The sequence below is a fragment of the Triturus cristatus genome, chromosome 11 (assembly GCF_964204655.1).
Source record: "Triturus cristatus chromosome 11, aTriCri1.1, whole genome shotgun sequence".
Classification (NCBI taxonomy): Eukaryota; Metazoa; Chordata; class Amphibia; order Caudata; family Salamandridae; genus Triturus; species Triturus cristatus.
Window position 1 is genome coordinate 614,453,164 of NC_140594.1, and position 13,702 is coordinate 614,466,865.

Here is a 13,702-nt window from a genome sequence, read left to right on the forward strand (position 1 = left end):
AAAACCACAAATCCGCAAAAGCTCCAAATACAAGCAAAACAAGCATTTGAAGAAGCTCAAATAGCATGCATAGATCCAATTGAGAGGTGGGTGCGGTTCACGAAAACATTATGCGGAAGAGCCGGAATAGATAAAAATGCTCGGAAAAAATGCAAGATTAATACACCAAGAAACAAGAACGATTACAACTTCAGTAACAACATCCAGGTTAAAACCCTAAAGCGTAAGATTAACCACCTTCTTTGTAAAGTGAGGACGGTACCCACCGCACGCCACGAGCTAAAACAGCAAAAAGAACTTCGCAGACAACTAATCTGGCGACTAAGAAAAGAAGCAGACGAAACCTTTTGGGGAAAGCTCCTCTATGATGCCAAAACAAATAACAATGTACAATTCTGGCAAAAGATCAATTCGAGGATCGGCGAGCGAAACAACGGGATTGAATCTTGCCCTACAGAAGAAGCTTGGGCAAACTTTCTCGGTAAACACCTAAACGAAGACCAGGAAGGGTGGAAAGGACCACACACCCCTAAAAAGTACACAGAAGAATGGGCACAATTACACAATGAAGCCTCTGCACAAAACGAAGGAATTGCGATAAACAACTTGCAGATCCATAAAAGAATCTCTAAAGGGAGACGCGAAGGTGCACCAGGTCCTAACGGCATTCCCCCTATGGTTTTCAAAGAAGACCCTGAATACTGGGCTAAGTTCCTTATACCAACATTTGACAAAATCCTGCAGACATCAACAATTCCAGAGTCTTGGAGGGGGGCAATAATCTCCCTAATTTTCAAAAAAGGTGATAGGAGCAACCCAGGAAGTTATCGCCTCATAGCCCTGCTCGATAGCGAGGCAAAATACTATGCAGGTCTTTTACTCGAGGAACTAACAGCATGGGTGGGTGACACAAAAGCAATTCCATTCAATCAAACTGGCTTTTGTAAAAGTATGGGCACGACCACAAACATACTTTCTTTATCACTTCTGATTGACCATGCACTCATTACAAAACAACCACTATTTCTGTGCTTCATCGATTATAGTTCCGCTTTCGATCATGTAAACAGGAACATCCTCTGGCAAAAACTAAAGAAAATGAGAATCCCCTCACTGCTACTGAACCAACTAATCCTTATGCACAGTAACACCTGGGTACAGGTCAAATTAGGTGAAGGAGACTTTTTGTCAAAAAAAATTCCCACAAAAATTGGAGTGAAACAAGGATGTGTCCTTGCACCGATGTTATTTAATCTCTTTTTGGCCGAATTATCAAACTTGCTGAACAATAGCAACTCCCACGTGCCAAAACTGGGAGGGACACAGATGTCAAACTTACTCTATGCGGACGATCTGGTGCTAATTAGCCAGACCCCCATAGGTCTACAGCGACTATTAAACATAACATCTCAGTATTCTAAAATTGGATATTACTACCAAATACAGATACTTGGGGGTCATCATAGACGCCAAGGGAAGCTTTAAACCTCAACGCGAGGAAATAAAAAAGAGAGGACTAATGACAGCAGTATCCCTAAGAAACCTCAAAAATAAGATCACCGGACCAACCCTCTCTCTTCTACTAAAGGTGATACAGGCAAAACTGATACCATCTATCACCTACGGCAGTGAAGCTATGAGAGGAAGGGATGCAGAGGTTTTAGATGGAACAGTAACTAAAGCAATGCGTATGATCTTCAGCTTACCAAGGTACACATCACCAGCGCAAATTAGGCTTGAACTTGGTCTTACCAGGGAAGATCTGGCTCGTAAAGGAGCATATCTAAAAATCTGGTACAAAATTTCCAAGGGAGAAGAAAACACACTAAACACCCTTCTATGGAACGAACTGCATTACAGAAAGAACTGTCCAGCAAGGCTTTTTTTGGAGGACGCATTAGAGTCTCTGGGGCTGCACCAACTATGGAATCTAGGAGGACCAGTGGCGGGCCTCAAAAAAGTGGTAAATAACACCGTTAAAAAGGAATCACTTTTGCAGGACAAGATTCAACTGGTGGAGCGAGCGCACGGCTGGTTAACCATACAAACATACACTAGCCTTAGACCACAAAAATACCTGCAATCCTGCTTCACCAAAAGAATAAAAGAAAGGTTTTTAAAATCTCGTTTAGGGTTACTGCCGTCGGCAAACCACATAGAGCCATGGCTACGCCCTGCCCTGCCAGCAAAGTGTCGCCTTTGCGGCAATGGTGCAGAAAATATCCTACATCTTATCACCAACTGCAAGGTCCTGCTACAAAAGCACCGAACAATCCTAAAGCCAATCTTTAATGAAAAACAAATAAGAACATGTAGGCAAGCTGTCTTGGCATGCTTCTCGGGCGACAACGTCCAACTGAGTTGTCTTGTAAAATTCCTGGAAATTGCAGAATTCAGATACAAAATGGAAGCACATCAAGAAAAACTTTAATCAGGTCTTACAACATACCTAAGCCCGCAAATCCCTTAGAAGGAAGTAGGAATAATCCTGAAGATAAAAGGAAAATACACAAAAAGAAACCAGCTCTACATCCGAGCCGTCAGTGGGAAAACAAAATTTGGTCACTAATGACCTCTACGGAGCAGTGAGACTCCCAAATCAGTATAGAACACAATAATGTGTGGAGAACACGCTCCCGTAATACTGTCATTACGGACCGATACAACACAATCCGAATCCTGACAGTGTAATATCAACCAGGTAGAGTCTGAAAAGAGTACAGGATACGCAAGAATTGCTTTAGCTCGGCACTCTTTGTACTCCCCCAGCGCTGGAACTGATTTTAGGACCCTTACATTTTGAATACAGTTTTTAAACACACAGCCATCCTTACCTTATGATGGGCACTAAAGATGTATTAAGCTTTTTTCTTTGTTTTTAAATGATCTTTTTGTAATGGTTTTAATTAACTGCACAATAAATATCTATCTATCTATCTATCTAATACAATACAATCCAATAGTGTCGGTCTTTAAAAAAAAAAAACTCAATTAGGGTAGCACAGAGAAGAGTCTCACCTATCAAACACAAGCAGTTACCCAGACTGGTTTTTGATTTATTTTATCAATATTTTTTGTAATTTATTTTTGTATGGTCTTACTAAAGTGCACAGTGCAGGTGAAATTTGTTTTATTAAAGTGGACCATGCAGATATTACCCATGTCAGTGGATCCTCTTTACAAAAGTCAATATGTTGCGTACGCAGTAATGGTGCTGTCAAGTGCATGTTGCGTTAAAGCGGTTACCAGGGATCACATTGTAATACAAGCAGAGAACATATGAAAGCAGTGTAGGAGAAACAGCAAGCAATATCTGGCTTTACAGTAGCAGTATTTTTATCCAGACGGAGCTGGATAACTTTGTTTAAAGAGATAATTGTAGTGCATATGATTGGAATATGTAATGTTATTAGTTATATGTATAAAATGAAGGTGATAAAAATGTGCTCAAAATCTGAGTACAATAACTGCACAGTACGTGAGTTACTAACTGCGCAATACGTCATTGACTACAGAATAGCAATAAAAAAGAATGTGTGTAGTTTATTGCCTTATTAAAGTGCACTGCACAGATAGTAACTGTGTGACTGTAACCAATTTACAAAAGTAAATAGATTGCATACGCCACAGTGTTGCTGGGTACTTGATGGTGCTTTTAAAGCGCTTCCCATGGATTACATTGTTACAGAGGCAGAGTCCACCTGAAAGCGCTTTAAGATGAACAGCAAGTGAATTTTAAACACCACAAGAGCATTTTTATCCAGGCGGCGTTGGTCAGCGTTGGTAAAAAAACTTTGTGTAAACGGATACATGTAGTGCCTATAATCAGCATATTTTATTACCTTAATTATGATAATGTGTTTTTGACGCACATGGAGATTAATAGATTTTCTATAAACCTGAAAACGGTGACGCTGCAGTGGACTTAAAGAAGGTTGTCTATCGGCCGACTTACTTTCAGCTTTAAAAAACGTAGCCGACAAACAGATGCAGTTATATTTAATAGTGGCGACCTGGCCTGCAACATGTAACTGGTCTGCGTGTGCATAGGAAAGCAAATGAACTAAGAACCGAAGTCCAAGACACGGTGGAGCCTTGCTGGCTGTGGAAGTAACTTTGCATTTGTTTTTTTTATTGGTATAGCAATTATTTTATTGGTAAAAATTAACAATTAGAAATAGCAAATACAGTGACATGGAAGTCCTGCTTATTCCCATATTGAGTTACAGATGTTAATTGTGATACAGACACCAAGAACAAACAAAATGTGTATGCAATATTTAAGAAAAGATGGAAAAAGGGAGAAAGGGGTGAAAGAGAATAAGCTATTGAATGAATAAAGTAAGGAGAGGAAAGGAAGAGAAGAGCGAAGAAGTAGTGAGGAAGAGACAGAACTAAAAAACATTGAAGATAAACGGGTTTTATCAAAGTCCAAGTATAATAATACAGATGGGTGGAGAAAGGTGGCGCAGTAATAGTGATGCGGAAGAGTTCAGAGTCCATGTAGATTCATTTTCATTATGGGGGCGGGGTATCCTGTAAAAAGGGGGTCCATGTAACAAGAAAAATATCTGCTTTCTCCGTTAAGTTGTAAATGACCCTTTCATAGGACGTGGGCGTATACATCTCTGTGAGCCATTCCTCGTGTAATGGCAATTGTAGAGAACGCCAATGCCATAAAATACAGATTTTGGCAACTGTAAGGGCAGTGACAAGCAAGCGACGAGCATGGTGGGTCAGCTCGGTAATGTCTGATAAGTCATGAAGAAGAATTAGGGGTTGTGAAAATGGTGTGGGTAAATCCGTAGATTCCTGGATTGTAGACCCCACTGCCATCCAAAAAGGGGTGTACGGTGGGACAGTCCAGCAAGAAAGGAACAATATCACATGGTGCATGATCACATTGCCAACAGGCAGTGTGAGGGAGCACAACGCTGCAGCCTGAAGCCGTGCCAGGGTCCAGTGCCAGCCCTGAAGCATCTTAAAAACCCTGAGCTTCGTCCATGTCTCACGGACTCCTCGTTCTAGGGCCTCCAAAAGGTCTGTCCATTCTACCTCATCATGTTCCACCTGTAGGCGAGCGTGTCATCGTGTCCTGAGGCTTGCCAATTTTGGTTGGGAGAAAGATTGGCATACCAGGAGAATGTACTGTGGTAAGAGAGCACCAAGGAGCAGGAGTTAGTCCAGGGTTGGGGACCCAATCTGCTCAGCAGACAATTATTTAATTGTGTTATATCGCCATTGTTGTGTATGCAACAAGTCAAATTCATCCTGTAGCATCTGAAAGGACTTGAGTTCACCACCAGAGATCAGGAATGTAAGATTCAGGAACCCAGCTCTGCGCCAAGGGCCCCAATCAATCATGTCATCCCATGCTAATGCCAGTATATTTCCAAACCGGAGCTTTGTCATGAAGGTGATAGCTTGAGAGCCCGCATCCAGGCAACATACATGACTCTCAACATGGGATTGTGTATGTTGGCGGTGTCGGGACCAGGAAGATAGAGGGCCTGTAATCCCAAAGGGGCCTCCTGGAGTCGAAGTTCAGTCATGGCCCACAATGGAGGGTCTTGGTTTAGGGGATGCATGTACGCCATTTGTGCCAAATATAGGGCTAAGCACTAATGTTCCACAGAAGGCAGGCCCAATCCCCCTGCTGATCTGTGGGTGATGAGCGTCTGTATTGCCAGGTGAGGTCTCGTTGAGTTCCAGAGGAAGGCCTTAATAGTCCTATCTATCTGACAGAGAGGCGAGAGGGGTATTACTTGGGGAAGCATGCCTAATACATACGTGATTCGGCACAGGGTAACCATTTTTACCACCAGGGTCCGGTCCAAAGAGAGATTTAATTTGTTATTATTTGTTACATATGTGGGAATGTTTTACAACAGTGTTTTTTAACCTGTGGCCTGGGGACCCGTGGGGGTCTGCGAAGCCTACAAAGGGGTCCGCGACTGCTTTGAAAATGGAATAATATTAACAGATTAATAAAGTGTATATAAATAAAAAATCAAAACGTACAATTGACAATTTGTTACATTATGTAAATGTGAGGGAATTTGAAATTGGAGCTAAAAATGAAAGTGGTATCCTCCGATTGATTTGTGGGAGCAGTGAAAGTGTATGGACGATGAGTGGCCTTCATTAAATTTAGAAAAGCTCCAACCATGCTATTAAAATTGAGATTTTTTAATGTTTGTTTGAGAATTGAATACAATTTTTACAATTGTGTATTTGTTTGATGAATGCTTGTTTCGGTATTTGTTGTGTATTTTTTTCTGGTTCAGTTCATCGAAAATGTTCAGGCCGGGGTCCCTAGCTTCCAGTAATGACCCAGTGTAGGGCTCCCGGATTCCAACATTGTTTCAGTGGGGGTCACCACGTTCCAGTAATGATTAGTTGGGGTTCCACAGAAGCAAAAGGTTAGGAACCTGTTTTTAGGATGTTGTTTGCACATCAAAGCACGGGTCCTAAAAGTACATGACTCACTTGTTAAGAGTGTGTTAATGGGCGGATGGTCGTGTAGTGTGAAAATATCTTAATGTAAAGCACCACAGAGACCGCGTCTTGAAGGGTGCGCTTTTAATGGCAAGCTCACTTGCAAATGCCCTTGAATTTTATTTTTTTGTGCAAGTGCATTTTTTTAATACCTCTGAGACAATTGGGTTGATATGCCTGCATGTCTAATGGTAATTTTTTATTTTGCTTGATTACTTTTATAACTCCTATGTAAGGATGTAATAGAAGTGATACAAATAATTATGTTTTAAATATTTGTGCACTTCTAAACGTACTATTTTGTAATAAAGAAATAATTAATTGGAAAGTACTTATTTAATTTTTTATTCTTTTTTTAAATTCTGTTATTAAAATGCTCCATGCAAGGGGGATTACTTTTCACATCACCATTGTTTCGCCTGGCAAAATGGTGAAAATTGCTCTTCTTTGGAGAGCTGGGAATGACTGGTTTCTCTGCATGTTACTGTGCAGCACATCTAGTAGTAATGACTGGCTTTTGGACTTCAGATCCCACCCAGGATATAATAGCAAAAGACGGGCACTGGAGTGGGGAAAGAGAGGGGTGTTTAAGGAACCAATTCAATTTTTATATTGGCTACTCTTATTCTCAGATGCTCCTCCAGTTACAAAAACAATCTTTTATATGGAAGGAGAACCTCTGGGAAAATGGATGGCACCAGAAACTAACACTGTAAACCCCATTATGAGCTAGTACATGACCGCTCAACGTTTATACACTTGAGGGATTGTCTGGCTGGGACACCCTTGGAACAACAATGTTGGGAAGTGTGGTAACCGATGTATTTATGAAAACGTTTGCCTGTGTACAGGAGAATGTCGGACCTCAGTTCCTATTCTCCCAGTACCTCCAACTCAGTCATGCACTGACACCATATCTGAATTCTTTTGAGGAGCTTCCTGAATTCAATCATCTGGAAGCCAAAAATACCATAACCGCTTATTTCAGGCACAAAATCATGAATATACAAACCCCCAGTCAACCACACCTCACATACATTCCAGCAGCTTAGAAAAGACTGGAAAGCAAACATTGGCACAATTTAGAATAAAGGCTGTCACAATGCTTTAATAACCTCTAAAGAAATTGTAATCACAGTGAGATATAGGCTAATCCAATTTAAATACTTACTTCATAGTTACTATAAAAAGTAGAAACTCAGTTGTATGAGGAGAGCAGCATCTTTTCTATTTGTCAAAGACCCAAAGAAGAAACCCTCTCGAAATGTATTCAATGCCCCATGGTTCTCTCTACACAAATGGCATTATTAAATATTTATGATGATTTAAACGCTAATAGGCACATGAACATCCTTATCGGATCGGAACATTGAATTTGTGGGGAAAAAAGACATAGCTCAATCATGGAGAGAGACTGAAGTGCCTAGCATTGCATGGTGGAGAGTGCAGATTGACTGCTGTAGAATGCTAGAGAAACAGGTGTATGAAAATTGAGGATCCAGGCAGAACCATGTTCACATTTGGAGACAATGGCTGGAGTATGATCGAGATGAAACTGAATCCCTACCAATGTTTCACCTCTGGACTAAATATTTTAGCCCAAGATTGGAATGTGTCTGATATTTGATGATGTATGAAAATGGTTTCCTGTTGGTGGTCCTATTTACTTTGATGCATTCTCTCTTCTATTTAACTGGTTGTATGATTAAAAATGTTAATGAAAAATACTGTAAACACGTCCAGCAGTATGGAGCTGAGCCTGTGATCTTGAGATGGACAGTAAATCATGCACTTGGATCCATAGCCAAAAAATGGAGACTAAACGGCTGTCTTGGTCCTCCTGCCTGTATTGTTCTTCCTTGTGTTGTCTTTGGTCTAGAAGAACAACCTTTTCCAATGGGTTCAGACCAAAAAAGCAGTCAGTATGAATTGACCGATAGTTGCTATTATACTATTGTACTACTGGTAGTCTATGCAATAAACCATGCATTTAATATTTTCCATGCTGTTCAACAACCTTTATCTTTTGCAGTAGAGACCTATCCATTAGTTGAGATATTAACATTTGTGCATTGGATATTTATTGGTTTGTTGTTGCCATATTGTTTCTTTTTCTCTGGTATGTAATCTGGAGGTCAGATACCAGCACACAGAGTTTGCGTATCTTCCGTGTTTGCTTAGCACTGATGTGTTCCAGATCTAACACTTCGTTTCTCATCTGGTCTTTAGAAAGTATTGCTACAATATGGAGGTATCAGTATTGCAGGTGATTTTGTTGCCAGCAAATTTGGTTTTCTTTGGGCTTCTTTGCAGTATCTTTAATGCACACAGAGCCTCCCTCCAACATGCTCCCTTTACATTCCTTACTTGTGTATTAAAATATATATTTTAATTGCCTTATGAAGACGTTTGGCTCTTGGACAGCCAAAGAATGTATCAAACACAGTCCATCCAACAAGTCCCTTGTAGTAATCTTGAATTGTCTATATTATCCTGCTGTAGTTACTCACTGTCTACATAGTTAGCTAAGTGTCTCAATTTGTGGTTGTCTAAGAGATGGCAATCAGATCTAAGGAGATCTAAGCCCAGGACTGCTCTCATTGCGAGCTGTACCATTCTTTGGTACACACAGATGGCTTGACACATCCTTTGTTAGTAGGCATAGTTTACTTGCTTGTGACAGTTTGTTTCCAGGTCTCCCTCTGCGTAGCTCAGGTCTAGAAGAGATGTCTCATCACCTCGCCTCTAGGCAATTGTTGTGCATGACATTTAAGTAGAAGGACCTGAAGTCTGATAGATCGGGCATTCAGTTTGATCATGGAGCTCACACACACAGTTAGCAACTATTGCATCGCGCTCTTGGATCTCTGATCCCAGTTGCAGTTTTAGATATCAAAGGTGCACATTTGAGAGGAAGGTTACGTTCTTAAGTTGGAAAACCGCAGGGTATGTGTGTCCAGTCGGCAGGGAATTTGTCTGCAGTTAATCTCACCACCTTTTACTGTTAGTATCTCAGATTTAGTTGTGTCTCTTTCTGTATTTAAAAGCGTCTGGTCTGCTCTGCTTGGTTATAACATGCTCCTGCTTTGTCTGTCCACCACTGCCTCCTCTCCGACACTGTCCCAGGAAGTATGAAGAATTTCCTGTCACACAATAGCCAACATACAACTCTTTATTTCACCATCTTCGTTTGATCTTTAAGCAAAAGCTGTATTTTCAAAGGACATTGTGCTTCTCTAAGTGAGCCAGATTGCCTACTGTAATGATCAATCTGGGGAACCTTTTAAAAAGCACACTGGCTGGATTAGAGCGGCAAAGCGTAGGACAATATCTAAGGAAGCAATTTCTAAATATATGTTAGGCCTTCACAAACGATTTGCAGCAGTGTAATGTGGCGTTAGCGACCTCATACTTCTCAGTGGACACAGTATTTTTTAGCGTCCTGTTTTATTATCAAATTAGTTGGCAGTTTGGGCCTGTTAGATGTATTCGATATTGACAGAAGACATGCTAGTACAGGGATGAGCTGTAGGAGTGAGGGTCCAGTGCTATTTTTACATCTATGATCCCCGGCTGAAATATTCAGTCGCAGTTGGTGATGTGCAGGAGAAATATATTTTGGTTTCTCTGTTTGACATCTCAGTTGTGCTCTTATTTTATTTGACATTATTTGGTGTCTTTTCCACTTCACCCCTTCCCTAGGTGACTTTGTGATTCTGTTGAACTCTGGAATGAGTATCCAGCAAGCCCTCTTCTTCAATTTCATTTCCGCCTGCTGCTGCTACCTAGGACTGGCATTTGGGATCCTTGCTGGCAGCCACTTCTCGGCCAACTGGATCTTTGCTTTGGCTGGTGGCATGTTCCTCTACATTGCACTGGCAGATATGGTGAGTTGACATTTCGTTTGGATAGTGGAGAATTTGCTCTTGAAGTGGCCATTTTGGGAGGGTATGGTATCCGACAGTAACAAACTGTTGTTCTCAGGATTCCTTGCACATCCCTGTGCTTATGGGGCCCAACACTAAACTGCTTACTCTTCACATCTGGAACTGTTAGTCTAGTCATCACTGTCATCCTACACTTAGTGAGTATTCACAAGTGAATTGCTACTTATCTATTTGCAATGATTTATTCAACTGCAAAAGAAAATTGATTTGGAAGTTTGTATTGTGACAGAACCACACAATATATTACAACGTCTAACACTGCCTTTCATCCTGAATAGTGGGACTAGCCTTTTTTTATCCTGGGTCACAAATCTTGATCTTGATGCTCAAAATGCACTCTAGATACACTAAACATACTTTTGTCTTTTTTTAAATCAAACACACTCCAAATGGTCTATGTGCATAATAAATGCAGTTTAAAAAATATGCTGCTCAAACCGATCAAAATATTAATTTATAAATGAGAAGAATGGGATGCTCACAATTCCTTTGTATGTAAGTGAATTAAAAGGGAAGATAAGATCGTTCAGATTTTGATTGGGCGAGCACCAAATACTGCATGTTATGCAGCATAATTTTCAGGGTAAAACTTGTGATAGGTGCTTTTTATTGTAACCAATAACTTCCGACCCCTGCTGTCCAGGTTTTTACTGGGTCAATTAATATTGCACCCTCATTTGGATGATTTGTATCAAGGGACTATATGTTTTAATACTCTATTCATATAAAAGCATGGGCACTTCTGCAGACCATTGCAATGGTCTGCAACCCCAATATTGGTGATGGTGGTTGGGTAGAGAAGTACATTGAGGTGTGCTGTCCCACATAGCACTTTAGGCTGAGGAGCATGTTGATTGAGATTACGTACATCCCATTCTTGACCGTGCCTTTTGTCCTACAATTTCCATGCAATGCTTCCGTTGATCTAATAGCTGCCTTCTCCTATGTTTGTAGCGTAGTTTGACATTCTCATCTTCACCATCACCTCTTTGTATCTCAACATTAAAAATCTGGAAACTAGCTGCTGCTTGCAGGAACACAGTGGGAAAGCCCAGTGTGCTGATGATTCCCTGGATTGTTTTACCCTTTTGTGACCATCGCTGAGCAGAGAAGGGAGGAGCTTGCTGAAGAGCAGTTTCCTTGAGTATGTTTGGATGATCTGACCCATCAGAAAATTGGCCCATCTGAACACTTGCATCAAAACAAGTGGGTGAGGTAGGGTGGTAAGGAGACAGAATAGGGAAGTAGAAGACCGAGATTAAGACAAATTATGTTTCTGGGAAGAGATCACCTGTACAGATGCAGATTATATTCCTCTGACACCACCAGAACAATGGTAGTGATGCAAAGTAAATTTCTCCCAAACAAAGTTAAAGGCAATGAGATACTACTCTAAGTCTAGGGTGCGGATCTGTTCTCGCTCTCGAGGCTTATCCCGTGACAGTCCTGTCCGCTCTCGAGGTCATCTGGTAAGTTGAAGTTCAAATGGAAGCTTAAACAAAAGAAGGCAAAGCTGGACTCGACCCAATCCTGTCACTTTATCTAAAAAGAAGTTGTGAGGGTGTCATGGTGTCATTGTCTCGCCTCCAGTCTCTGATTGTGGAGCTGATCCAACAGTTGAGCCTGATGTGCCTCGAGTTCTCTAGGCCGTCAGCGATGCCGAAGCAAGTCTTTTGTTGGGTCAAGCCTCATATTTTTGGCACTGCTCTTGCTCCCTTTAGTGTGCCGTTGGCCTCCATGGATCCACAGAGCCTCCAGTCTGGTTACTGCCAGCGGATCCGTTATCTGCGCTGCCTGAGCCCTGAAACCCACCTCCAGTTCTGTACAGCCTCCGTAGCTTACTTCCATTTCGGCACATAGACCAGCATCAGACGTCACTGCTCGCCTGTGGGGAGTGGGGGCGGGGACCCTTTCCCAACTTCAGTGTCCAACCCAGACTGAGGTCATGCTCCGACACTCCAGCACACCTTGTTCCCATACAGTCAGATTTAGACAAACACTCCCTCTACCAAGGACCTGTCCTCAGTTGCTCCACCACCTTTTCGGTTCTGAATTTGACCAGAGCTTGCCACCACAAGGAGAATGAGATGGGGATGATTTACCCATTTTGCAAGAGGCCAGTGCGCTCAATACTTACCCAGATACAGGGTTGATTTGTGACCCCATGGGCTATCAATGAAAGCACCTACTTCTTGTGCTGTAGTCATCGGAAGTGCTGCTGTGGACCTGGATCTGCAACTTCCTTCTGTTGAGGTTAAAACAAATGTACTTACTGAAGTTCTACAGCATGAGATGATTTCTTTTGAGCCCTTATTACCATTCAGTGAACCCCTAATGGATACTCTGGAGGGCACTTGGTCTAAACCTTGGTCTTGCCTACCAGCTAAAAGGCGGGTCACCAGACATCACAGACCAGCATCTGCAACCCTGGTTTTCTTACACTGCATCCTACTCCTTGCCCTTTTGACCCATGTCAGTCAGTTTCCCTATCAGTTTTGCACCTTGTGAAGCCACTCTAGAGGTTTGACGTGTAGCCAACACCAGGCCCCCATGCTGCTGTCCCCTCAGCCATTTTATGTCTAGGAATAGGGATCAGGCAGACAGGACACCAGGGACACGGATTTTCACTATCCCTCTCCCTGTTGCATCAGCCTGCAAACAGCTATATGTGCCCTTAGCAGTACCCAAGCACCCAGTGGAAGGCAGGATCCAGCATTTCCTCCCAGGGTGGCAGTCCAGCACCTCCGACAGATTAGTCCTCCAGTTCGTCAGCGGGTCACCAGAGAAACAACTATTCATCTTGCTGCAAGAGGTGCATGCTCTACTGTCCAAAGGTGCCATCTAGAGGGTGCTGTCTCTGAAATAGAGACAGGATGTTAACCCTGCTGTTTCCTCGTGCCTATGAAGAACGGATCCTCCATTCTATTTTAGATCTTTGTCCTCTAAATACCTTTCTGTGGAAGGATAGATTCAAAATGTTCATGCAGGCCCAGGTTCTGTCCGCCCTAGATCCGGGTGACTGGATGAAAGCCCTGGACCTGCAGAACATGTGTTTTCATATAACGTTGTCCCACATTTCTTACAGTCCCAAAGATGTTACTTGTGGTTTAAGGTAGGTTAGGAGCATTTTCAATTTGCCTTGCTTTACTTCAGGCTCACCAGCACCCCTCGGGTGTTCCCGAAAGTGGTGGCTGCGGTCGCTGGCCATCTTTGCAGGCTGGAGGTGCCAATTTCCCCGTACCTCGATGACTACCTGC

General features: G+C 42.1%; 1 protein-coding gene across 4 annotated transcripts in view; it reads left to right on the plus strand.

Moving 5' to 3' along the window:
• The window catches only part of SLC39A14 (solute carrier family 39 member 14), a 288,443-nt gene that overhangs the window by 268,211 nt on the left and 6,530 nt on the right, over positions 1-13,702 (plus strand). For all 4 annotated transcript variants that reach the window (XM_085633968.1, XM_085633969.1, XM_085633967.1 and 1 more), the window contains one exon: positions 10,201-10,385. In XM_085633968.1, the coding sequence (XP_085490094.1) occupies positions 10,201-10,385 (185 nt within the window). The remainder of the gene's footprint in view (positions 1-10,200; positions 10,386-13,702) is intronic.